The 25,917-nt window shown below is 57.7% G+C and overlaps 1 protein-coding gene and 3 non-coding genes across 13 annotated transcripts in view; all 4 read right to left on the bottom strand.

Annotated features, from left to right (window-relative positions):
* Positions 1 to 25,917, bottom strand: part of EIF4G1 (eukaryotic translation initiation factor 4 gamma 1) — a 46,323-nt gene that overhangs the window by 7,034 nt on the left and 13,372 nt on the right. For 3 of the 10 annotated variants that reach the window (XM_073359209.2, XM_073359215.2, XM_073359210.2), the window contains 20 exons: positions 25,883 to 25,903; positions 24,478 to 24,651; positions 23,824 to 23,923; positions 19,488 to 19,600; positions 16,016 to 16,108; positions 15,585 to 15,651; positions 9,959 to 10,810; positions 9,495 to 9,583; positions 8,929 to 9,136; positions 7,860 to 8,014; positions 6,176 to 6,295; positions 5,710 to 5,883; positions 5,428 to 5,625; positions 4,927 to 5,073; positions 4,564 to 4,800; positions 3,977 to 4,081; positions 2,828 to 2,984; positions 2,318 to 2,418; positions 1,482 to 1,584; positions 1,247 to 1,349 (listed from right to left, as the gene is read on the bottom strand). In XM_073359209.2, coding sequence (XP_073215310.1) covers positions 1,247 to 1,349; positions 1,482 to 1,584; positions 2,318 to 2,418; positions 2,828 to 2,984; positions 3,977 to 4,081; positions 4,564 to 4,800; positions 4,927 to 5,073; positions 5,428 to 5,625; positions 5,710 to 5,883; positions 6,176 to 6,295; positions 7,860 to 8,014; positions 8,929 to 9,136; positions 9,495 to 9,583; positions 9,959 to 10,810; positions 15,585 to 15,651; positions 16,016 to 16,108; positions 19,488 to 19,600; positions 23,824 to 23,923; positions 24,478 to 24,651; positions 25,883 to 25,903 — 3,317 coding nt within the window. The remainder of the gene's footprint in view (positions 1 to 1,246; positions 1,350 to 1,481; positions 1,585 to 2,317; positions 2,419 to 2,827; positions 2,985 to 3,976; positions 4,082 to 4,563; positions 4,801 to 4,926; positions 5,074 to 5,427; positions 5,626 to 5,709; positions 5,884 to 6,175; positions 6,296 to 7,859; positions 8,015 to 8,928; positions 9,137 to 9,494; positions 9,584 to 9,958; positions 10,811 to 15,584; positions 15,652 to 16,015; positions 16,109 to 19,487; positions 19,601 to 23,823; positions 23,924 to 24,477; positions 24,652 to 25,882; positions 25,904 to 25,917) is intronic. The other 7 variants (XM_073359217.2, XM_073359219.2, XM_073359214.2 and 4 more) reach the window with 6 other exon arrangements.
* Positions 6,058 to 6,133, bottom strand: LOC140917825 (small nucleolar RNA SNORD66). Its single transcript, XR_012161015.1, has one exon. It is a non-coding gene; the product is annotated as a small nucleolar RNA SNORD66 (small nucleolar RNA).
* On the bottom strand, positions 8,804 to 8,880 carry LOC140917826 (small nucleolar RNA SNORD66). Its single transcript, XR_012161016.1, has one exon. It is a non-coding gene; the product is annotated as a small nucleolar RNA SNORD66 (small nucleolar RNA).
* LOC140917827 (small nucleolar RNA SNORD66) lies at positions 9,349 to 9,425 on the bottom strand. The gene has a single exon (XR_012161017.1). It is a non-coding gene; the product is annotated as a small nucleolar RNA SNORD66 (small nucleolar RNA).

The following is a 25,917-nucleotide window of genomic DNA, read 5'->3' as shown; positions in this document are numbered from 1 at the left end:
CCCAGCCAGGGCTTTGTCAAGCCTGACCTTAAAAACCTCTAAGGAAGGAGATTCTACCACCTCCCTAGGTAACGCATTCCAGTGTTTCACCACCCTCTTAGTGAAAAAGTTTTTCCTAATATCCAATCTAAACCTCCCCCACTGCAACTTGAGACCATTACTCCTCGTTCTGTCATCTGCTACCATTGAGAACAGTCTAGAGCCATCCTCTTTGGAACCCCCTTTCAGGTAGTTGAAAGCAGCTATCAAATCCCCCCTCATTCTTCTCTTCTGCAGGCTAAACAATCCCAGCTCCCTCAGCCTCTCCTCATAAGTCATGTGTTCTAGACCCCTAATCATTTTTGTTGCCCTTCGCTGGACTCTCTCCAATTTACCCACATCCTTCTTGTAGTGTGGGGCCCAAAACTGGACACAGTACTGCAGATGAGGCCTCACCAATGTCGAATAGAGGGGAACGATCACGTCCCTCGATCTGCTCGCTATGCCCCTACTTATACATCCCAAAATGCCATTGGCCTTCTTGGCAACAAGGGCACACTGCTGACTCATATCCAGCTTCTCGTCCACTGTCACCCCTAGGTCCTTTTCCGCAGAACTGCTGCCTAGCCATTCGGTCCCTAGTCTGTAGCGGTGCATTGGGTTCTTCCGTCCTAAGTGCAGGACCCTGCACTTATCCTTATTGAACCTCATCAGATTTCTTTTGGCCCAATCCTCCAATTTGTCTAGGTCCTTCTGTATCCTATCCCTCCCCTCCAGCGTATCTACCACTCCTCCCAGTTTAGTATCATCCGCAAATTTGCTGAGAGTGCAATCCACACCATCCTCCAGATCATTTATGAAGATATTGAACAAAACCGGCCCCAGGACCGACCCTTGGGGAACTCCACTTGATACCGGCTGCCAACTAGACATGGAGCCATTGATCACTACCCGTTGAGCCCGACAATCTAGCCAGCTTTCTACCCACCTTATAGTGCATTCATCCAGCCCATACTTCCTTAACTTGCTGACAAGAATACTGTGGGAGACCGTGTCAAAAGCTTTGCTAAAGTCAAGAAACAATACATCCACTGCTTTCCCTTCATCCACAGAACCAGTAATCTCATCATAAAAGGCGATTAGATTAGTCAGGCATGACCTTCCCTTGGTGAATCCATGCTGGCTGTTCCTGATCACTTTCCTCTCATGCAAGTGCTTCAGGATTGATTCTTTGAGGACCTGCTCCATGATTTTTCCAGGGACTCACCTCTGTACCACGCGCCGGGAATCCAGGCTCTCCGCGGGGGTCGACTGCTGCAGGGCTGAGAAGCGATTCAAGGTGCTAGTGGCTGGCCGGTTGGCATCAGAAGCTGGGAACAGAGAACAGAGGAGTCAGAACCGGGTGCGAGCACAGCACCCCCCCCTTCCACTGCCCATCTGAGATAGACCACCCAGGCACCAGGCTCCCCCCGCCACAGAGCCGGCGAGCACTGCTCATGTACCTGAGTCAGCAGGCTTGGCACCAGATCCCCCGCTGCTGCCCTTCCCCCAGCTCAGACGCCCACCAGGTGCAAACAGCTGATTATTGGAGTCGATCGATCCAGGCTGCATAGAGAGAAACCAACACGGAGCTGGCTCGAGTCGTTCCTTGTCTAGCACTGCGCTCCCCCCCCCCCCGTCAAAAGGAGCTGGCAGACGCTGGGGGTGGCACGTGTCAGCATCCAGGACATCCAGGGCTCAAAGCCCAGCAGGGAAAGGCCATGACAGACACACAGCATCCACCCAGAGCTGGGCTCCCAGGCTCTTCGGGACCATGCTGCTTGCCCAGGAGCCCCCGCTGCCCCGAATCAGGCTTGCCCTAGATCCTGCAGCAAAGCCTCTGGATCTGGCACTGCTCTGGTCATTCCAGAGCAGCTTCACTTAGTGAGGTTGCTAGGAGGTGGAATAGCCCAGCCAATGCAGCAGCTGTTCAATATTTGTTATCAGTGGCACTACATGGGGAAGCAGCCTGGACCGAAGGGTAAGTAGGAACTGGACTTTTCTGTTGAGATGATCCCCAGCAAAACCATTAATGTTGGCATGCACTGTGCCATCTTTAGGTTTCAGAGTTAACACCCAATTGGGCTGAATAGGGCTGTTCATCCATCTCACAGCTGTTGATTCAGGCTATCTGCAGACATCTGCATTGGTTACATGTATGCACGTTTTCAAAGCTTTACAACCATAAGGACTAGGACCATGTAAAGGAAAAAACTGAGACTGTAGCCCAGTTCTGTCCTCCATCTGCAGAGAGCTCCCTTCCCGCAGACACCACCAATGCCCTCCCGCCCTGGCTCACCTTTGTGATCTTGGTTATCCGGCTGGTATCAATAGGCCGGTTGCCCTTGCTGATGGGGACGGTGTTCCAGCCATCATCTGCAACCTGGCTCCCTCGCCCACCTGCACGGCACAGGGACAGACCAGGCCAAGGTCACCAGCCACCCCCAGCACCACAGAGAGATACAGACCCTCCCCACATCACGCTCAAAGAGCAGAGCCAGGGCCCGAGGAGCAGGCAGCCCCAGGCCCAGCTTCACAGTTCTTCTGCCCACAGGAACATGGGACCCTGCCCAGCGGGTGTTCTGGATCTGCTGGGGCGAGGGCTATCAGGCATTCCCAAGAGTCCCAGGTGGGCATGTGGAGAGGAGGAACCATTCCAACTGGTCTGTAAATGTCACAGGCCTGAAATCCTGGGAGCAGCAGGGTCGAGAACCCCCAAATCCCAGCACTCAGCATGGTTTGCCTGTCCCCCCTGGCCAGGGCTGTGGGGACTCAGCAAGGTGCTCCACGAAGCTCACAGGCCTCTCACCTCCAGATGAGGAGCCAGGAGGCCCTCTCCTCTTGTCCTGCTTCGACATGAGCTGCTGCACTTTGATGTGCTCCCGATGCTCCTCCATCTCCGCCTCCTTGTGGATCTGGTCAATGGTTTTAGGGCCCTGGTCTCCTCGCCGTGGCACCCAGCTATTCTGCAAAGGGGGTGGGGGGAGCGGGGGTTACAGCAGCTGCGGGAGGAGGAAAGGATCCACCGGGCTGTCTACGCACTGCCTCACCCATCTGTGCAGGATTGGAATGGCCCGATGGGACATGCTGACTTGGGATTCTCCAGCATCCTGTGCCCCACCAGGAGCTCACTCCACACAGACATGGTCCACCCACACGCTTCCTCAGCTACCTGCCTTCGAATCCAGAGCCCATTGCCATCGCAGACAAGCACTGATTTCCCGGCCCCCTCTTGCAGGGGGGCTGCCTTCATTGACTCTCTCCAGCTCCACTCACCGGCCCAGGTAGCCTCCTGCTGTTTTTCCAGCCCAGTACCATGGGGTGTGTCACCCGCACATCTCCTGAGGAGTGGGGGCCAGATGGTCTGGCCTCAGGGAGGCCAGCCACTGCCGACCCGGGGGGAGAAGGGGGAAAATCTGTGGGCTTGATCGCCACAGCGCCGCTCTATGTCAGACCCCGCTGCACCCCCCTCTGCCTGGCTCTCGGGGTTTGCAGCAACCTTTGGTGCAGAGAGGTTCAGACTTTGGAGTCTCCCTGCATCAAACAGCTGCTGGTGGGATTCGACCCAGCTGCCTATGTTTGCCATGTGGGACCTCAGTAACAGTGGTCACTAGCTGGGAGCAGAGGTCACAGTACGGGTGTGGATCCCAAAATCTTTGAGCTGAAGCCCTCCTGCCAGGAAGCGGGTGGATCACGCACCTTACCCGCCACCGTCATGTCTGTCTATCCAAGAGGCAAGGCTGGCCCCATGGATCCAGGCATACGGGATGGGTGTGGGGTTGACACCCATCTGTCCCGAGGCTGAAGGAGGGATGTGTACTTTACCCAACCCAGCAGGATAATGCCCCATCTATCCTGAGGACGCGGGGGTGGGGCTGGCACCCATCTACCTGTGCGTACACGTCCCTTACCCAGGAGGGTCATGCCCACCTACCCAGGGGCAAGGCTGCCACCTTACCCGCCTGAGGTCAATCACATCCTGCAGCATGAAGCGAATTCGAGAGGACGTTTTCTTCTCCTTAATGATCTTATCCATCTGGTTGAAATACTGATCCATTCTGGGCTGCACGAGGGGAGACAGTGTTACCCCAGTCACCACCATGCCCTCCCCACACCTGGCATTGCAGTGTGCCAGGGGCCCATGTCTCCCTGCGCGAGGGCTGCGAGCGCAGCATCCCAGGGCGCCAATCGCCTGGGGGAGTCACTGACCCCTCCTGGGGAGCAGGAATGGAGGGAGTGAAAAGCGGATGGGAAGTAGGGAGCCATTCAGGCTGGGTAGGCCCCACCGCTCCTCCCTCCAGCCCCCCCCCCACTCTCCAGACCCCCCCATAGGCAGCATCAGCACCCCTCCCTGCAATGGGGTGCTGAGGCCAGCATGACACTGAAGGGCAACTCCTGGTGCCCTATAGTCCTAGGCCACGAGCAAGATGGAGCAGCCCTGTAGGGACAGCTGCTGCCCCTGCTTTCAGGGGCTCCCTGGTTCTCCAGGGTGCCCTGACTTACAGGCCCGGGGCAGGGAAGCTGAGGGGAGAGGGCAGCAGCTACCTTGGCTTTCTCAAAGTCCAGGTCCTTGCCAATGGTGGTGAGCAGACGGCACAGGCACTCGAGCGACTCCTCGTCGTGGTTCTTGAGCAGCTTGACCACACAGTCGTGCATGATGGCCTCCGTCAGCATCTTCAGCTTGAAGAGCTCCCCGATGAACTTGATGTTCCCCAGAGAGCGCCTCCTGGCCTTGTCCCGAGCATCGTCCAGCTCCTCCTTCAGGCGAGCCTTCTCCTCCGGCTGTGGGGAGGGGAGGGGAGTGGGGTTTACCCAGAAGAACCGCAGCCCACTGCTCCTGATCACACCTCACAATGGGGCAGTGCCCACGCCACGCCTCCCCTGCCCTCTGGGAACAGCCCCACTCACGGCAGCAGCATCATCCATTTCCTTCTGCTTCTTCTCAAAGATCTCGTCGTCGTCCTTGTCCTTCTCAAACTCTTTCTGGCAGCGGTTCAGCAGCAACTTGCGGAAGTTCACAGTCACCGCCGGCTTGTCAGTCGTGGGGACTTTCAACTGCAGGGAGGGACGGGACCAGAGGTGAGGTGGGGTAATACCGCCAGGCTGGACAACCAGCCCTGTACCCTCACCCCCCACAGCCAGTCCTGCTCCAGCCCAACACAGGGACAGCTGCCAGCTCCACCCCACGCAAGGTGCAGTGTCTGAGCCATTAGAGCTGGGAGCCAGGACTCATGGCTTCCATCCATCTCCAGCTCTGCCACCTCATATAAATCCCTCTGTTGCCCCCACGGTGCCTCAGTTTCCCCACCTGTAAGATGGGGGTCTTGGCTCCACAAAGTCTCTAGGAGTCTCTGATTTCTGTGGCAGGGCACACAGAGCTCGGAGGAGCTGAGCCCTCAGGGCACTCACCCCCATAAGGCAACGGCACATGTTGGCATAGGCAACGGAGAAGTTTGGCTCGGAGATGGCCTTCTCAAAGATGAGGTCAATGACGCCCTTGAGCCGCTCCTCAGTGTCGATGGACAGCTCCGTGACCTGCTTCATCAGCTGCTGGAACATCTGCGGCGTCAGCTTGTTCAGGATGCTGCGCACACGCCGGAACAGGTCCTGCAGGGACACCCCAGACACCGTCAGTGAGAGCCGGCATATCCCCCCAAGCCCCCTTGCTCCTCATAGCTCCTCCCTACCGACCTGCGTCTTGATGTTGTCAGGATCCTCCTCCTCGGCAGCCCGCTTGCTGCTGGGCTTCCAGGCCTTCTCAGCCTTGTTGAGCTTGATGTCCTCGTTCAGGGAGACCGTGGCAATGATTTTCCGGGGCTCTTTCCTCTGGCTCTGCTGCGAGCGGCGCGGGCCCAACCCTGCAGGCTGAGGAAGAGGAGACATCAGCACTTCCCTTCTCATCTCCCCACACGCCACTGTCAGGCAGACCTGAGGCCTTGCACCCCATGCAATGGGTCTGTATCCAGCCCCCATGCTGGGGAGCCCCCACTGTAAGATACAAGCCAAATGGGCCAATGGCACCAGCACAGGCTCCTGGGCCTGCTCAGATCCTCGGTTCCATCACGGAGCATCAGTGGCCCAGACACGATGGCACAAACAGGAGATCATCATGCAGGCGAGCAGGAGGCTGAGGCTGGTGACCCTTTGAAGCACTTACCGGTCCCCGGTTGCCCATGGATGGACGGCCCAGGTTGGCAAAGGAAGGGGTGAAGTCAGGGCCGCAGTTCATCCCGCTCAGGCGAATGGGGTCCAGCGGTCGCATCGGCGTTTTATTCACCTGCAAATGAGAAGGGGGGGAGGGAGGAGGCATGAAAACCACTGAGGATTCCCAACCTGCTGGGCTGAATGCACAGCCAGACTCCACTGGCAAGCTACATCCTCAGGATGCCCAGTGAAGAAAGGTCACTGCAGCAGAGCAGGCAATGCCAGGAAGGGAGCAGGGCACCCAGAAGGCACAGGCCAGACAGCTCTACCAGGACTCAGGGGGAGCCCAACAAGGGAAATGGCTGAATGACACTCAGGAACGGCCAGGCTGGGTCAGACCAAAGGTCCATCTAGCACAGTAGCCCACCTTCTGACAGTGGTCAGTGCCAGGTGCCCCAGAGGGAACGAACGGAACAGGTAATCATCAAGTGATCCATCCCCCATTGCCCAATCCCAGCTTCTGGCAAACAGAGGCTAGGGACACCATGCCTGCCCATCCTGACTAATAGCCATTGATGGACCTAGCCACAATGAATTTATCTAGTTTTTTTAACCCTGTTAGTGTCTTGGCCTTCAACATCCTCTGGCAAAGAGTTCCATAGGTTGACTGTGCACTGTGTGAAGAAACACTTCCTTTTGTTTGTTTAAACCTACTGCCTATTAATTCTATTTGGTGATCCCTAGTTCTTGTGTTATGAGTAGTAAATAACACTTCTCTATTCACTGTCTCCACACCAGTCATGATTTTATAGACCTCTATCATATCCCCTTAGTCCTCTCTTTTCCAAGCTGAAGAGTCCCAGCCTTGTTAATCTCTCCTCATACGGAAGCCGTTCCGTGCCCCTAATAATTTTTGTTGCCCTTTTCTGAACCTTTTCCAATTCCAATATATCTTTTTGGAGATGGGGCAACCACATCTGCATGCAGTATTCAAGATGTGGGCATACCACAGATACACGGGCAATATGATACTGTCTGTCTTATTATCCATCCCTTTCTTAATGATTCCCAACATTCTGTTCGCTTTTTTGACTGCCACTGCACACTGAGGGGATGTTTTCAGAGAACTATCCCACAATGACTCCAAGATCTCTCTCTTGAGTGGTAACAGCTAATTTAAACCCCATCATTTTGTATATACAGTTGGGACTATGTTTTCCAATCTACATTACATTGCATTGACCAACATCCTCTTCTCCCACAGCAAAGGGAGAGGACACGGATGGGACAACTCCTAGGGAAGGCACCTCGGGCATGGCTCAGCCAAGGAGCTGCTGTGGTTTGTACAGTGCCCCAGGCAAGGTCAGAAGCAGCAAGGGAGGCTCTGCCCATTCCAGACTAGGCACTTTTCTCAGCTGCCCAGCACCATGTGCCCAAGTGCAAGAAGTGCACCGGATAACTTCTGAACAGTTACTTGGCCAATGCTGGCTTGGTGGGTATCACCTCTATATTTCCACTGGGATCTGATCTGTGCCATGGCAATGCCCAACCCCCGTCCCCCCTGCCCCTGAACTACTTGGGTCTCCTGTTCTGGCCACAGAAGAGTCCACAGAGAGACCAAGCACGGAACTAAGAGTGGTTAGCAGCGTTTCCCCCATCTGATAACAAGCTTGCGCTGGTAGATCCAGGGTCCTCACCAGTCTGGTGGTGGCACTGACCTTGTCCAGCACCACATCGCTGATCTGGGGCAGCCCCTCAGGTTTCTGCATGCTGGCGAAGATGAACTGGAAGCCCAGCAGGAACTCCCGATCGTATCTCTTCTTCTCCTCTGGGTTCAGGGGCTTCCATTGTTCTGTGGCAGACGAAAGGCGACCACCCTGAAAAACCACATCCCTCCCAGCCACAGCCCACACCCGGGGGACGTCGCAAGGCAGGAAGAAGGGGCAGAGAAGCTGCAGGCAGGGCCAAGTGGTATAGCGGGGCAGGGAGAGAGGAGCACCCCACACAGCGGGCACTGAGCGGTACCAGCCCAAGCCCAGCCCCTGGAACTCCCCTGCAGTGGGAGGAAGGTCATGCCTGGCTCAGTGATGACACTGCCAGTCTCTGCCCACCACCCTGATGTAAGGGGATGTGGGGGGGATCAAGCCCACATCAACCCAACAGGGCAGATGCAGAACCTTGGGCCATGACGGCCTATCAGGAGGCTCCACAACAGGGCAGCCTCACATACAACAGAGGGACAGCCAGCGGGCAAAGCCTGCAGGCCACGGGGCATGCTGGGACCTGCAGCTCTTCCGATTCCTGGCAAGCTGCTCAAACAGCTCCCCGACATGCAGGGCTGGCATCACCCCTCGGGTTCCGGCATCTGCAGGACCCAACCTGCAGCCTAAGCCTGAAGCTACTGCCCTGCCCAAAGAACTGCTGTCCTCCAGTGCCCACTGGACAAGCAGGTTGTGAATGGATCTGCCCTCCCCCCAACAGTTCCAGTTTGCGCTAGGTGCTAGTGGGCCCTGCTGGGGTCGAGTCTCTGCAGAAGCCGGCGAGCCAGGACAGTGACCAAGGGGAAGTGAAAGTCAGGAGTGGTGAAACTCAGCGGGACGACCGGCACGTGCTCCCAGCACCCCACCAGTGCAACCCCCGCCTGCTCAGATCCTCAGTTCCATCACAGAGCGTCAGTGGCCCAGACACGATGGCTCATAGCGGATGTCATCACAGGAGGCCGGGCCAGTCCGAGCGCAAGAAGGAAGCAATGAGCAGGACACCTACTTTGGCTGAAGGAAGGCTCACCTTCCTTGTACTGGTACTTCTGATCTGCGGCCTTGACCTTCTCCGGATCCAGCTTGTCCTCTTTCTCTTCCCAGGTCTCCTCAGTCTCTTCCTGAGGGCAGGCTGGGGCGGCCTCCTTGGGCTCCGGGGCTGGGACAGAGGCTGGGGGCTTGTTCTCTGCCTCAGAGGCACCATCGCTGATCTGAGACTTCCAATGAAAGGAGCCAGCGAGACAAGAAATGAGCGAGGAACCCAGCCAGGCCCTCCCAAAACCCTGGAAACGCACTCAGGGCCCCAGGATACCCGGACCCATAGCAGCCCCCAGTGCAGAGAGCTCCCAGTTAGAGGGAGCGCTAGGCACACAACTACTCCATGCCCTCAAGCCCTGGCCCTGCTGGGGGGAACCCCGACTTCCTGCTGCAACTCAGATCCTCAGTTCCATCACGGTGCATCAGTGGCCCAGACACGATGGCACTAACAGGAGCTCATCACGAGAGGCAGCAGCTCTGGGAGGTGAGGGGGTGGGAACGTGGCACCCATACTGGCTCACAAGACCACACACCCACCTCTTTAAAGGCATCCAGCAGGTCGCCCACTGCTTCCTTCTTGTTGAGCTCCTTCATTTTCCGCTTTTTCTTTGGCACCGACACGGCGACTGGAGGGGAGAGGTAGGAAAGTGAGACCCCGGCCCCAAAAGGGGGAGAGACAGACATGCTGCGGCCACCCCTCCAATGGAAAAAAAAAAAAATCTTGAGCCCCTCCCCCTGCAGTGCAGGGGGAGATTCCCCTGCTACTCCGCAGCCCTTTCCCCACGCAGTGCCCACCCCATGCTGGCTGGCTCCCCAAGGCACAATAGGGCAGCATGTGGCCCAGCAGCCCCAGCGAGGGACCCCAGGCAATGCCAAGGCACAGCTTGACCACCAGCACAACCTGATCAGAAAGCTGCAAGACAGCCCTACACAAGACCTTGCTTCCTGCTCCAGGAGCCCCCATCCTTAGCACAGGGGTGCCCCCCTCCCAGCTCCCACACCTTGCGTGATCTCCTCGGAGCTCTGGGAAAGAGGTGCTTCCAACGGGGAATTCTGCTCTTGTGCTTCCAGGGGCTCCTCGCACTCCTCTTCTTCCTCCTGTTCCTCCTCCTCCTCCTCTGCAGGGGGGGAGGCTGGGATGGCCGGCTCCTCTCCCTTAACCTCCTCGGGTTCCGAGATGGGGCTGACATCTGACTCCGGCTGCTCCTCTGGCTCGTCGGCCTCCTGCTTGCCAGGTACCCCCAGCCCGTTGGGCAGCACCAGCTCCTCTGGCTGGGCAACAGGAGACTCCACAACCGGCTCTGGCTGGCACACAGGCGGCTCGGCCACTGGCTCAGGCGTTTCCTCCAAGACTCCGTTGGATTCAACAACAGCTTCGCTGGAGGCCTCTTCCTCAGGGGGCGAGGGGCTGGGGGGAGTGGCAGGCTTAGCTGGCAGCTCCTCCTCCAGGGGTGGCACCTCCGGGGGCAGCACCTCCGGGGGCAGCACCTCCTCTTGTGTTTCTACCAGCACTGGTTGGGCTGGGGGTTCCAGGGCTGGGGGTTCCAGGACAGGGGTGGCAGCTGCCTCCTCCTGGGGCTCTGTGTCCAAGGCAGAGGCTTCCTCGGGCTGCTCCATGCCCCCTGGCACTGTAGTGGTGGCTTTAAGAGGTTCGTGTGTCTCTGCAGGAGCCTCAGCCAGCTCCGCTTTAGTGTCCACGTCCACTGGGCTCTCCATCGGCACCAGCGTCACCGAGGCCAGCGGCACGGGCTCCACCTCAGCAATCAGGGGAGGCGGGGGAGACGGGGACGCTGATTTACTTGGCTCTAGGGAGACGGGTTTACTTACAACCGGGACAGGCTTTGGGCGGTCATCTGCAAAGAAGGGAGACAGGGCGTTAGCAGTGCCCAGGGAAAGCCTGCCTCCCCGGGCCAATTTGCGGAGCTGGGGGCACAGGTGGGCTTTTGGGTGCCAGCTGGCTGCCACAGAGGAAGGACAGGCTCAGGGTCAAGGGGGAAGCCAAGGAAGCAGGGTTGGGTGAAGCACCCGACAAAGGCCGAAGAACAAAGGAGCCAGTGAGAGGAGCAGGAAGAGACAGAAGTAAACGGCAGCCAGGAGGAGGGGTTGCAAGAACAGAGGGCAAATGTCTATGGAGCGAAGGAGGGTCCTGCCCCACAGGAGCAAGGAGTTTGCAGCAGACAGGGGAGATCAGGCATCAAGGGGCTGAGCTGCAGTCGGCTACTGTGCTGGAGCACAGCACGCACGAGACCGGGCTCGGAAGAGGCACCGGAGCGAAGTTGGGAATCACAAACAAGGCTGGCAGTGCCACGTCGGAACACAAGAGCTGCCACACTGGGTCAGACCGTGGGCATTTACACCGTGTCTCTGACAGTCGCCTGCACCACAGCTTCAGGGGAGTGTGTAGAACAGAGCAATTACAAAGTGATCCGCTCATCTTCCTCTCCTGCTTCTGATACTCCGAGGTTTCGGGTCACCCAGAGCATGGGGCTGCATCTCTGACTATCTTGGCTAATAGCCACTGATAGACCTTTCCTCCAGTTCTTTTTTTAACCCAGTTATACTTTTGGCCATAATATTCAGTGGCAATGAGTTCCACGGGTTAACTGCACATAGTGTGAAGGAGTCCCCCCTCTTGTTTGTATTAAACCCACTGCCTATCAATTGCATCGAGTGACCCCTCGTTTTTGTAGGGTATGAAATGGTAAATAACACTTCCCTAGTCACTTTCTCCGCTCCATTCATGATTTTAGAGCCTTCTGTCTTATCCCCCCTTGATCATCTTTTTTCTATGCTGCCTAATCCTTTTAGTCCCTCCTCATTCGGAAGTTGGTCCATACCTCTAATCACTGTTTGCTTCCCCTCCACTATATCCTCTGGACACAGTATTCAAGGGTTGAACACTCCATGGATTTACATAGAGGCATTTTGATATTTTCTGTCTTATTTTCTATGCCTTTCCTAATAGTTCCTAACTGTTCACCTTTCTGACCACTGCTGTGCATTGTGGAGTAGTTTTCAAAGAACTATCTACGGTGACTCCAAGATCAATTTGAGTGGTAACAAGAAAAGAACAGTGTAGTTCCCCTTCTTAAAGTGAAATGTTACTGTAGTGGGTGTATGTTTAGCGGGGATTATTTTTTTCAACGTGCATTACTTTGCACTTATCAATATTGAATTTCATCTGCCATTTTGTTGCCCGGTCACCCAGTTTTGTGAGAGCCTCTAACTCCTTGCAGGCAGCTTTGGACTCAAATGATTCTGTATCATCTGCAAACTTTGCCTCTTCACTGTTTTCTCCTTCTTCCAGATTGTTTATGAAAATTATGAACAGCACTGATCCCAGTGCAGATCTCTGGGGGACCCTGCTCTTTTCACTGTGAAAACCGACCGTTTATTTCTACCCTTTGTTTCCTATCTTTCAACCAGTTACTGACCCATGAGAGGATCAGCCCTCTTATCCCACAGCTACTTAGTTTCCTTAAGAGCCTTGGTGTGTGACCTTGTTAAAGGGTTTCTGAAAATCCATATACACTGTCAATTGTATCACCCTTATCCACATGCTTGGTGACTCCCACAAACAATTCTAATAGATGAGCAAGGCACAGCTTGTCCCTGCAGACTCTGGGCTGATTGTCCACATCATCACAGGATCCTATAAGTGTCTTATCCTTCTTTTATCTTTTCACCCCACTACTGTATCTCCAATAGTAACATTTAACTTTAAAAAGGGGAACAACACAGGAATGAGGATGGTAGTTAGAGGGAAATTAAAAAGAGAACAAGGGTAAAACGCCTGCAAGCAGCATGGAGACTACTTTCAAAACACCTTAATAGAGGCTCAGACTATTAAATGTATACCCCAAATAAAAAAAATCAAATCCCAATGAGAAAAACAGGAAGCAGCACAAACTCTGGAAAGTAAAATGTAAAAGTATAAGAAGTCTGGCCAGGAAAGAATTTGAGAAGCAACTTACTAAAGATGCAAAAACAAGTGCGTGAGAAGCAGGAAGCCTGCCAACCAGTCAGACACCAGATATGTTAAAGCAGCACTCAAGGAAGACAAGGTCATTGCAGAGATGCTAACTGAATTCTTTGCATCAGTCTTCACTACAGAGGATCTGGCGGAAGATCCCCACAACAGAGCTATCCTTTTGGTGCAACAAATCTAAAGCACTGTCCCAAATTGATGTGCCAGTAGGAGAGGTTTAAGAACAGATTACTGTTTAGTTTACCAATGAATCACCAGGACCAGATGGGATTCACCCAAGAGATCTGAAGGAACTCAAAGATGAAACTGCAGAACTACTGTCTGTAACATGCAACCTATCACTGAAATCAGCCTCTGTATCAGATGACGAAGTTAGCTAATATAGCGCAGATTTTTAAAACCAGGCTCCAGAGGAGAACCCAGCCGTTACAGAGCGGTGAGCCTAACTTCAGCACTGGACAAATTCCAGACTCTGCAGGGAAGTCCCACAAGTCTGACACCCCACCAGTCAGACCTCTAGTGAAGCACCACAACAGTCACTTAGACCAGTGGTTCACAACCCTTCTTGGCTCAGGACCCACTTGTAAATGCCTACGGCTTGTCACAATCCAGTAAATAGTCTGGGGGTGGAGGCCCTGGGCAGAGCCGTAACTAGGCATTTTAGCACCCAGGGCCAGCAAGCATATTTGTGCCCCCTACCAGAGGCAATGCCCCATTTTTTGGTTGCGCCACCCCAACTGAGACAGACTGGGTGACCCGCTGAGGCGAGTCATGGGCGGAGGTCCCCCCCCCCAAGCTCTGCCGCACGGGGCTGGCCCAAGCCACCTGGCGTCAGCCAGAGGTAGCTGACCTGCTTGCTCAACCCTGGTTACAGCCCCGCCCTGGGGTGGTTTTGGTCAGATCCTGCACCCGGGTGGAGTTGGGTCCTGCCCAGCACTCACACCACAGGGACGGCTCCTGTGCCGTGAGGCTGGCTGGGTTGGGCTGGGCTCTCCACTTCGGGCATTGCAACCTCCGGGTTTGCAGCAACTCTTGGGTTTGGCCCTGCCCCCTGACTGGACCAAATGTGTGCGAGTGGAGTTGTGACCTGGCTCATGCAGTTGCAGTGCCACTCACTCAAATTTGGCCTACCTAGGCTCCCGTCATCATGACGGCTGGGCTAAACCCGCGTGTCACTGGAACCTGAGAGATTCCAGTGCCTGGAGCAGGGAGGCGAGCCCAGTCAGCCCGATGGGACAGGGGCCACAAGAGCTGCCACACAACCCTTTGAAACACTCTGGTGACCCAATTTTGGGTCCCAACCCCCAGGCTGAGAAACCCTGACAGACAAATCACTAAGTATTCCTGGAGGTGGGCCAGGACAAGGGGCCCAACAGCAGGATGGGGGAGTGGAAACGAGGGAGAATTGTCTGGGGTGGATTTGGATCACGCAGTGAAATCAAGGCTTATTGGCTTCTCAGTACTGGAAGAGGCACCCTGAGCATGGAATGGTTCTAGCATCTAGGTATGAATGTCAGACTAATGGCAGCAGGAGCTACAAGCAGCCACAGGGTTCGTACAGACCTAGGCAGGCCCAGCCAGACAAGTGCTGGCTGTAGACCGACAAAGCAGGCTGCGAGCTGGGAACCCAGCAGAGGAATACCTGGGCTTTAGGGGAGCATTCAACACCATCTCAGCCAGTACGACTTGCAGAATTAGAGTTGCTTGGCTTGCACATTGCCTTGGGGATGGGACTGCCCCAAGACATTGGTCACGGTGACCCTGAACTAGGAGGCCCTGCCGTGATCACAAAGGGTCCAGAGTGATCAGAAACAGGCAGAAAGTGACAGAAAACCACAGCTGATCTCTTAGGGGGAATAACCTGAAATCCAGACCCACGGCGAGGGTGAAGGAGAAGCTGAGACACACCTGGTTTCCAACCAGACCAGTTTGCCATGGGACATGGGCACAAAGAAGACAGGTTGATGCCAGTTTGAACTGCTTACATTGAGCCCACTGTCCCGGAGCTGGGAGGGCCTGGTCCTCTCCACATCACTCGAGGGATACCCTGCCCTAGGGAAGGAGTTCGGAGAAGAGCTACCGAGCTGGAGAGGCTGAGCCTGGAGCAGAGATGGAGAGCGCTGGGTGTGCTGAGCTTGGATGAATCTAACCACCCAACAGGTAGAAACCCCAAGGAGGAGGGCTCTGGGCAAATGGAGTGACACTAAGAAAGGGGGGGATTCTAGGCTGAGTCTTAGGGAGAACAGCCTCCCAGGTAAGTCACGTAGGGCTGGAGCATCGACTGCCCAGAGAAGGGGCGGAAGCCACATTGCTTGGGACACTGACCTAGCCCGAGTGCAATGCTGCAGGGACCAATCCTGCCACGAGCTCGGGATGGGGGCCCCCAGATTCCACGAGAGGAAACCCCCCACCAGCCTCCAAGGACTTAAGGAGCTTCTCCCACCCTCACCCCAACAGCTCCATCTGCAGGGGGTCACAGCAGGAGAGAGCAACAGGCCGCAAGCTGGGGACAGTCACCCCAGCCCTTCAGCCGCTTGGCTGCTCTCCTGCTCCTACCCCAGGTCCCACACTGGCCGCAGGCAGCTGATTCTCTATAACTACTCCATGGGGGATGCCCCTACCCCACCCCAGACACCCACCTGGCCGGACAATAACCGCTACGTGGGGCGTCTCGCCATTGGCCTGTGGCTCCAAACCGCTTCCAGCCTGTGGAACAGAAGCACATGAAGGGTTAATGAGTGCCCTTCCCCCACACTAAGAACTTAAGTATAACGACCTCACGCACTGGTGTGGATTTTCCACGCCCCTGAGCAGGACAACTACCACCTATCGGGAAGGTGGGAGCGCCCACACCGAAGGGAGACGCTCTCCTGTCGGCCTAGGTAGCGTCTTCATTAAGTGCTACAGCAGCGCGGCTACAACCATGCAGTCCTGTAAGTGTAGACAAGCCCTTAAACTCACAGCCACATACCACCCCTCCCTAGAGAAGGAACATGCAGGGCCCATCACTTGTGTGTGTGTTGGGGGGGGGGCACCCAGTCAGTGGGGCAGCTAGGGAGGGGCCCCTTACCTGAGGAGGGGTGGGGGTGGAAGAGGTCCTTGCTCCAGACATGATTTCTTCGGTGATGTCTTTGCCGCCCTGGTTTGGATCTCGTATCCGGATCTGCCCATATAAGAGAGAGGCAGAGCATCCGTTAGCGGAGGGGGCCCACACTCCCCCTTCTCCCCCCCCCCACCACCACGTTGGCAGGGTGAAGGGAGGGGCACACACGTCCCAAAGCTAGGGACAAGCTGGCAGCAGAGCACAGCTAACCAGCTCATGCCACCCCAGGGCTGAGATCAACCCAGCCCCAACACCCCCTGCATGTACAGTGCAGCCAGACAGAGGCCTCTTGTCGATCTGCTCCAGGACAGAACTGCCTCCCAGGCAGCAAGCCCCCCGCACACCCCAGGGCCGGGACAGCCCCGTACCTGATCCCCGAGCAGCCGGGCGGGGAGCGGGTCAGGCCAGGCAGGAAGGGGAGGTTTGTTTAGCTTCCGGTGGGCTGCTGTAGCCACGTGGAGCGCAGCATTCACCCCGCTCCAACACGCGCTCGGCTGGGACCTCACACAGCCCATGGCAGGGGGCCAGCGACGCCGCAGCCAGCTGCCATTTCACTCCCGCTTGCTCGGCACATTCCCCAGCTCCCCCCTCCCACAGAGGCCAGGCCAGGAGGAAACGGCTCCTCCTGCCCCAGAGCAGCCAGGATGGGACTTTGGCTGCTGGAGGGGGAGTAGCCAGGCCAAGGGCAGGGGGAGGAAGGCACTTAGCAGCAGCCTGTGAGGTCACAGAGGCTCTGTCTGGCAGCCAATGGCAGAGCAGCCCTCTTGCTGTGCTGGGTACATCAGCACCAGTTGGGCCAGGCAGAAGCCACCCCACACCCCCGGGGAAGGAGAGACCAGCAGCCCCAGCCAAGACAGCAACCACCTACCCAATACAGCCTGGTATTGGGCAGTGGGACAGTCCAAGCATCTCCCCCCTCCACACCCTACCCCAGCAGGGCACTGAGAGAGTCCCATATTCCCCTCCCCAAACTGGGCAGTGGGACAGTCCTGTCATTCTGATTGTATGAGAAAAGGGGGTGTCACAATGCTCAGGGAATTGAGCGTCCCCATTGGCTGAACACTCCACTGCATCTGTCCTGGCGTCTCATGCCCCTGCCCTGGACAGGCTGTAACCCAGGGTGAGACCCCCTCGGGCAGCAGTGGGACCCCAGGCCCCCAGCCTGTAAGGAACAACCCTGCCCTGGAACTGGCAGGGGGGCGGGTGTGACAAAGTGGGACTGTTCTTAATGGTTCCTCTGAATAGTGTGGGGGTGCCTCAGTTTCTCCTATACAGTTCTTAAGTATCTAGGTGGTGGGGTAAGGGTGTATGATCATTGCAGAGCCCTAGAAGGCAGGTGTGTGCAGGGGCCTGGACACACAGAATGGCTAACACCCTGTTTCCTGGCAACTGATGGCCTGGGCCCGTCCCCCCTACAAGGTGAGAGCTAAAGGGTTGGAGAACAAAGGAATCCCGTGACCTCCTGGCCCAGGAAAGGGGAAAGCCCAGAGGAGGAGGGGTGGGAGGGAGTTTCAGTTTGGGGCTGGCTGGGACATGGAGTGCAGTGCAGACATGTTTGTCTGGCTCACTGGCCCCCAAAATGGACCCAGCTGAGGGGTCCTGTTCTCCGCACCTGCAAACTCTGTTTTAGACCATGTTCCTGTCGTCTAATAAACCTTCTGTTTTACTGGCTGGCTGAGAGTCACGTCTGACTGCGGAGTTGGGGTGCAGGACCCTCTGGCTTCCCCAAGACCCCGCCTGGGCGGACTCGCTATGGGAAGCGCACGGAGGGGCAGAGGATGCTGAATGCTCTGAGGTCAGACCCAGGAAGGTGGAAGCTGTGTGTGCTGAAGACAGGCTGCTCACAGAAAGGAGACTTCCCCAGAGTCCTGACTGGCTTCATGGGGAGCAGTTCCAGAGCATCGCCCAGGGACTCCGTGACAGCGGGCAAGACAAGCCGGGTTCTAGGAGTCTCCACCCTGCCTGCACATGGTGCAGCGACGCCCTGAGAACACCCCACCCCCAGCATAGCAGACATCCCCACTGCTGCCAGGGCAGTCACACTCCAAGCCACATGGCAGCTACCTACCGCAAGGGCCCCTCGACCCTTCCTGAGGATAGTGCTAGTCTCCTCCTCCTGGTCCTGCAATAGCCTCCCCCATCCCCCCGGCCAGTGCAGCCTGCACCACACTCTGAGCCGCCCCCTGCCTATCAGGCTCAGCCTTGCTGCAGAGGGGTGCCTGTGTGGAGAATGTAGGTGAACAAGTGGGGCACAGTAGGCTGGGATCCATTGTCTCTGCTGTGCCCCTCGGGGCAGGGCAGAATGTGGGTCACCTCTGCCCCAGCTGCATGGAGACCCCAACACTGCACCATGGTCCCTGGGAATGGCCCAGGCCCCACAACAGACCGGACATCCGCATACCACAGAGCCCCTGGCCTGCACCCCAACCCCCAGCATTGCAGTGGGAATTCTGCCTCCGATAACAGGCAGAGCAGACGGAGGGGCCCAAGCTGTCTGCTGCCCAGCTTGGCATGGAGGAGGCAACAGGCTGCCCCGGGCACAGACAGCTCTTCCCCGTCCAACGTGGGCTGACTCAGAGACAGCTCCAAGAGGCGCAGGTGCCTCTTCCCTGCCAGGTTGCCGAGGTGGCCTGCTGCTGCCACAGCATCAAGATGCATAGCCTGGGCAGATGGGCTCCCAGCAAAGCAGGGTCCCCGCATATCTCCGACTCAACAGCAGTGCAGGTGCTCAGCTGCCCAGGCAGCAAGGGCCAGGGGAAACGAGGTGGCAGAGGGTTTGAATTACAAGCCACGGAGAAACATGTCCCTACATGAGCCAGGGTGGAGCCCGGGGAGGATCTGCGCCCCCCCCCTCCCCCGGGGAAGGGGTCCTAGCAGACCCAAGCTGCAGCGCTCACCGAGGGCGGCTTAATGCTATAAACAGATCCTGTGCCAAGCCTCTGAGCAACAGCATTACTGCAGCTCCGGCAGGCACCGGCTGGCAACTGCAGCACCCACCCCCAGTCGCAGCAGCCGTGACTCAGCACATTCTCCCCACCAGGGAGGACAGGGAAGGTCGGGCCTGACTGTGCAGACACAACCGAGACCCAGCCACGGGCTCCCTCTCCTAACCACCACCGCCCCCTTCCCCTGCACAGCGCCACACACGGCCCCCCTCGCCCCCACCCACAGAGGGGACGACGCAGTCCCGCCCGCTCCCTGCTTAGTGCGCGTCAAGATGGGTGAGAGGGGCCTGGCCAGGCGGCCTCCCACGGAGCTGGGCTCTGGCCCCTCACTCCCCACAGGGGCAGCACTTTCAGCTTGGGGGGGGGGGCAGCGGCGGCCAACAAGCCGTGAGCCATTCTCAGGCACCCCACAAAAAGCTCCACCCCTTGGTGGGGAGTCACCAGCACAGGGCTCCCATGGGAGGCAGCAGAGAAACCCCCCCACCCCCCCTTACCGTCTTGCGCTCTCGCTTTGTCGGGATGGGCGGCTGCTGGTTCATCATGACCTGGGCAGCGGGGACCCCAGCTGGGAACTGCTGCACCCCCTGAGCAGGGTAATAGGCACCAGCTGGGACAGGAGAGAGAGAGAGAGAGAGAGAGAGAGAGTCAGGGCACCGGGCAGCAGCCGGGACTAACAGCCTTGAGACACCAGACACCATGCCAGAGGCAAATACCTGTGGGCCCTTGAGCAAGTGCAGTTCCCCCCAAGGAACCCCCACTGCTCGCGGGCCGGGAGTTTTGCCAGGCAGGCCCAGCAGAGCAGCTCCTCCCTCACAGCCCAGGCAGCTCTTGCTTGGCCTTCCCTGCCCAGAGCCACTCGGGGTTGCGGGGGGTCAGAGCCCTCTAGAGCACCAGAGCACTACCCAATGAGCTGCTGCGCCCATAAACACGGGAGGCCCATGGGCTGCTCAGTGGGGCGGGATCCTCTCCCGGCAGTCTCAGGAATGTCCCAAACCTGAACAACAGGACCAACCAGCACTTCCGAGCATTCCTTCCCCATGATGCAGAGCGTACCCGAGCTGCCCCCACGTCCAGCTGCCTGCTGCGGAGGGCTAGCCAGCCCCAAGCCCAGCCCTACCCAGTGGCAAGGCACAGGGAAGCCATCCCCCTGGCAGGTAGGAGTTAAACTTGCCACCAAGGTTGCCTCAGCTGGCAGAAGGCAGCTGGAAAGAAATCCCTACTCCAGGCCCAGCTACACTTCCCAGAATGCTACAGGACAGCTCAAGCTCCCACCCAGCCCCCTTCCAAGCCTATCAGCTGGGCAGAGAAGGAAGCCTGTGTGTGTGTGTGTGGAGTCCATGTCCCATCCCGAGAGACAGGAAGTCCCAGGCAAGCGCCGGGGTTCAGGTGTCAGCTCCCGCGGCTGCTTTCCTGGTGCCCCAGCTCTGCAGCAGCAGCTCCCCGGCCTTATCTTCCTCACACCAGGCTGCATCCGCCCCAGCTCCGAGGAGAAGTGAGTAAGAAACAGAGCAGTCAGTTCACTCTGCTCACACCCTAGAGCCCTTCACCCCGATGGCTGGAGAGCTGGGGCTCAGGACCTTCACCAGACCCATGGCTGTTAGGCCAGCCAGCATCCCCACACAGTTGGACTACAGCACCAGGTAGTAGCCTGACCCCTCCAGCATGAGCCAGGGTCACAACAAGGGCAACATGCCTGGGCTCCCCCAACTCCATGGCTGCTGCAAGGTCCCATGACTCCCAGCTGAAGATGCTGATCAGTCTCAGCCAAACCAGGACAGAACAGGGCAACCAAGAGCCCCAGGAACAGTGATGCGGGGCAAGGAGCAGCAGCACGGGCTGGCTGCTCAGATCCAGGGTGACTGATAGATGGACACAAGCAGTCAAGACAGCGCAAGTCAGAGCTGGTCTGTCTCAGAACCAGGATTGGGAATCAGCTCTCTGCAGAGACCCTGTCTCTGCCCAGATCACCAATGGAGAACCAGGCCCATAGGTAAGGTGTCCGGGGAACACAAGAGCATGACCCGGGCACAGGAGGGCGTCCAAGGAAGAAGAGTGTCAGCCCCTGGCCTGAGCTTTACAGCAGCCAGCCTTCCCTGAACGACGGGCCAGACAGATGCCCCCCACACTCCCTCAGCAGGGCAGCCGACCGTGAGATGGATGCCAGCACGGGGAGGGAGAGACAGTAACAGGTGGGAGCCTGGCCTCTTCCCAAATCCAGCACTTTCCTGGGCCCCTAACACCCTTAAATCATCAGCAGCAGCATTAGCGGGGACTAATGGAGGCTCCAAATCTCCACACCAGGGCTTGGGTCTGTCCCACACCACTGGCCACCTACACACCCCAGCAGCGCACTCGCTGCTCAGGCCAGGAAGCAGCCACAAGGCAAACCAAGCGTGGGGGAGTTCAGACAGGCTGGCCAGCAATGGTCCTGCTAGCTGGCGGGGGGTGGAGATGGTGAGGGAAGAGAGAATAACCCAGAAAAGTTACTCCATCCATAAGAACACGTGGTCCCCGAGGGCTCGAGGGCCTGTGTACAGAGGGGAAGTGACTTGCCCAAGGTCACCCGGTGAGTCAGTGGCAGTGCTGGGAACAGAGCCCAGATCTCCTGACTCTTGGTCCTGTGATGAGCCACCATCCCCAGGTACAGACAGAGCCCTCAGCAAGTGATTGCAGGGGCTCAGCAAAGGAACAAGAGCCCCTCCCATCTGAAGCACCCGACGCCAGCTCAAAGCTGCAGGTTCAAGCCAGCCCTGTTTCTTACAGGCCCCTTGGAGCTTTCCCCCAGCCTCACTGTCTGGGAGCCAGACTGCCCAGGAACCACACCTGACTACCCTTATCTTTGCCAGGGTTGGCTGCTGGTGGAGCCCAGGTATGCAACACCAGGAGGCTCAGAACAAGATGGAGGAAGAGGTACAATTGCCAACTAGAGAGGATGCTGGGAAGTGTAGTTTCCACACAGAGTTTAGCCAGCCACCCTCCCTCAGCTCAGCCTCCCACAGCATTTGTGGCCAGGCTCCTAGAAGCCAGGTCCTTAGAAGACCCTTCTGATGGCCGGTGACCACCAAGAGGAATACCTGCCGAGAGCGCCGAATGACGATGCTTTGACAGGGAGCTGGAAGCAGCAAGGGGCTGGGAAGCCGGCGTGTCAGGTCCCTCCTCTGACCCATGCAGCCAGCAGCATCCCAGGACAGACATTTACTAGTGATTTTGGAGGCCTTGTGCACTGGTGAGAAGCAGCCACGGGGCAGAGCAATGCAGCTCCCTACCACACAAGTCTGCCAATACCTGCAGCCCAACGCCCACAGCCCAGACCCCTTCCCTCCACAGCCCTGTTCACACCCCTCAACCCTGACCCACAACATCCTTTTGCACGTCATTCCCGGGCCTCCAGCAGGAAGCTGCCACTCCCACTGGCCTGCTGCTTTAGGGAGATGAGGCACGGATGAGTCACCTGCCCTGTATCTCCTTCGAGGGGCTCTGGCCAGCCGCAGCAGCCCAGCCAGCCTGCCATGACTCACACACAAGGCTGCAGATACCACTGCTGACTAGCTGCTGTTACACAAGAACATGTGGTCAAGAGATGCTGGGGCCTATCAGCTACCCCACCCCCAAGCTGAGGATGAGACACAGACAGGCCTAACCTGGAGGTTAGAGGAGCCCAGCCCAGCAAGCCTCAGCGTCCGGCTCTCTCCAAGATGCTGAATCCCAGCTGGGGAGCAGGGGCTGCACCTACCTGTCTCAGGGCCAGCCCATTTTGGTACCGTGTCCAGAGGCGGCCGCTGCTGGGGATGGGATGGGACGCAGGCCCCGGCAGCTCACATTGCTGTGTCTGCAGAGACGCCCGCCCGGGATGGATCCAGACTAAATATAGTCACAGCCCTGCTGGCCATGTGAGCGCAGCGTGGGGGAGGGGCGGGGCGGCTGGCTGCACAAACACACCGCTCCACTCCAAGGAAGGGCAACCTGGGGAAGGGGGGGGACTGAGAAGCCATGGCAAGTAGGGGGGGCACATGGGAGCCCCCTTCCATACTCCCCCTTGAGCCCTTGGCTTGGCCCCGTGTTTATTTAGGGAACAGCTGACTCTGGGGCTGCTGCCTGTTTCCTTCCACAGCGACCAAAGGGCAGGCTGGGGCTAAAGTCTGCCCGGCCTCTCTGCCAGGACAGTTAAACATTAAGCTGCCCTCACTGGGGGTAGGCGGGCAGGGGGCCCTAATGGGGTGGGCCAGCCTCAGTGTTCTGCCCACTCATTTCAGCCCCACGCTCACATCTCTCCTACCCTCTGGCAGTGCCCTCCTCCCGCAGAACAACACTCCCCACCCCTCTCCTTTGGCAGGGACCAGTTCGGGAATGAGGAAAGGGACGTTCCTAGGGAAAACTCTCACCCCCCAACTCCGGGGCGCTAAGGGAGGAGTGCAGGGGGTGAAATTCACACCCCCTTCCGATGGGACACGCATCCCACAAAACGAACATGGCAGGATCCACAGCCTTTATATAGGGAATAGCAAGGGGCTGCATGGAGGCCAGAGCTGGGGAGCAGGGCTAGCCGGGATTCAGGGGCATCAGGAGAGCTGAAAGTGTGGGAAGCCCAGGGCATCGGCAGAGCTGTGTGGGGCACAGTGGGGCCCAGGGCTGGAGTAGCAAGCAGCAAAGGGGGCTGCAGGTCAGGATTGAGGAGCATCAGCAGAGTTGCACAGGGCACAGTGGAGCCTCGATGGGAGTAATCGCACGCTGTCTGGTTGTCACCAGTGGCATCAGCCTCGTGGTTTCAGGCGCCCCAAACTCCCACACCAGACTGAATGGAAGAGAAACAGCGACTCCGGGGGCCCTTACCGTAGGTGCCGAATTCCGGGGGGTTGGCTCCAGGGTAAAAGCTGGGGGCGCCCGGCTGGACTGGGTACTGCTGAGTTGGAACAACATACGTGGAGCGACCCTGGGTGGGCAGAGAACACACTGATTACTGCCTGCCAGACCCTGGAGCACACATCTTCACGCCAGAGATCGGAGGAGACTCTCCCAGCAACGGTCACAGAGGGCAGGACCTAGGGAATGGGCGAGGCTGCAGAGCAGGAGGGCTCTGGCACCAGGCTGCCAGCCCCATGGGACATGGCTCAGCGGAGCAGGCAGTCAGTCCCTGCCAGTCCAGCAGCGAGCAGGGCCCGATACCACACTTGGCCCTCGAGGCTTCCTGGGGCAGAGGTGACACATGGTGTCACTCAGCACCAGCCTTTCCACCCCAACAGCAGCACGACGGGCTTGCAGAGGGCATGGGGCTGGGCCCCGTGCATGGGGCAGCAGAGAAAGAGGGTCAGGGTCCAAAGGACTTCACATGGGGGAGCCCCAGAGCCTTCCCTCCCACTCCGAATAAGATGATCTGGTGGCCAATTCTGTCCTGATGATACCACACCCCCATTTCAAAGCCAGTTTGAGCCTCATGCTGCAGGGAGCAGAAGCCCAAGGAACCCAGTGTCCGGATGCAGCCCTCACCTGTCCTGGGATGTAATAGGCTCCTTGCGACGCAGGGTAGGAAATCTGGGAGGGGATCATCATCACCTGGGAAGCAGCTGGATAGACATGAGCAGGTGGGCCGGGCCGGGCCGACGTGTTACTCTGCACCCGGGAAGCACTTGTCGGAGGCTGGGCCCTGCTCTGGTAGAAATGCTTTGGGAGAGAAGGACAGTGGCATTCAGTTAGTCCCAGCAGGGTGCCAGGACTCCCTAGCTCCACGCCCCACAAAGGCAGCTGCTTCCCATCTCTGCATCCCTTATCCAGAGGGCTGGACAGCAGCTATCACTACCCCCGGAGCTGGGACCACAAGCAGACAGCTAATGTTCCGCCCCCCAGCTGGGATAGGAAAGTCAGTCTAGGGCAGGAGGTGTGAGGAACCAACAGCAAGGCATGGCATGGCATGGCATGCCCACACAGCTTGTGGTGTATCTCTGGGACCCTTCTGACACATGGTGCCCAGACGCTAAGAGATGGTCACCTGGCAGCACACATGACCAGCTTCATGCAGTGGCAGGACCATTTCATAGCTGTCATTTGTGCCCATCACAAGATGGCTGCAATCCCCAGCTGGCTCCTCCCACCCCTGGGGCCATGGGTGTCTCACTGCAGGACCCAAGGTGTGCAGTGCCCCAGGTTGGCTCAGCTCCATTGACACTAGTGGGGATGGACTGGGCCCTACTCTCTTCCCCTAGCAAAAATTCCCATCATTCCTCGAACAGCCATGGAAAACTACAACTCACAGAAGGCACCTGTAGGGAACCACAGGAAGTGGGACAATCTATCTCCCCCTATTCCCCTTAAGCACAATGCTCAAACTCCATCCAGCCAAAGGCCGCAAGCCTAACAGAGCTGATCACAGCCACTCGCAGCACCCTCAATACAGATGCTGTGGCCTGTGGAGACTACAGGCCCGAGCCAGCCAGGCAGCTGGGACTGCAAGAGCACTGAATTCTGGGACATGTCATCTCCATGGGCTGCCCTACAGATGCAGCTGAGCAACCAGCTGGAGCTGGGTGGAATCGCTCTGCATACATAGGGAGCACAAGGAGGGACCATCTCATTAACCAGCTGCTGTGGGGGGTGCTGGGGTACACCAGGCAAGTCCAGTCCTGCATCTTTCTCCTTGGGGGTCTCCTTTTAAGTGGGAGCAGCCCTGAGCCTTTCCAGACCCCAGTGTAACATCAGAGGCCCCCTGGGCTTGGGAGGGAAATTACTGCATCCCAATCCTGAGCCCCAGAGCAGCAGTCCACCAACAGTCCCAGCGGAGTGAAGCATGGCAGATAGTAGCACCGTGTTCACACACACATACACACGCACCACGTGCCCTGTCTCCCACTCCCCAGCCGAGAGCACCACCTGAGCAGGGGTAATGAAAAAGCGTTACCTGAAGAGACCTGAATCCTCCCTGTTAGCGAGCAC

This window comes from Lepidochelys kempii, chromosome 9, assembly GCF_965140285.1.
Source record: "Lepidochelys kempii isolate rLepKem1 chromosome 9, rLepKem1.hap1, whole genome shotgun sequence".
NCBI classification, from domain to species: Eukaryota; Metazoa; Chordata; order Testudines; family Cheloniidae; genus Lepidochelys; species Lepidochelys kempii.
Note: the sequence above shows the minus strand (reverse complement) of the source record. Positions and strands in the feature narration are given on the sequence as shown.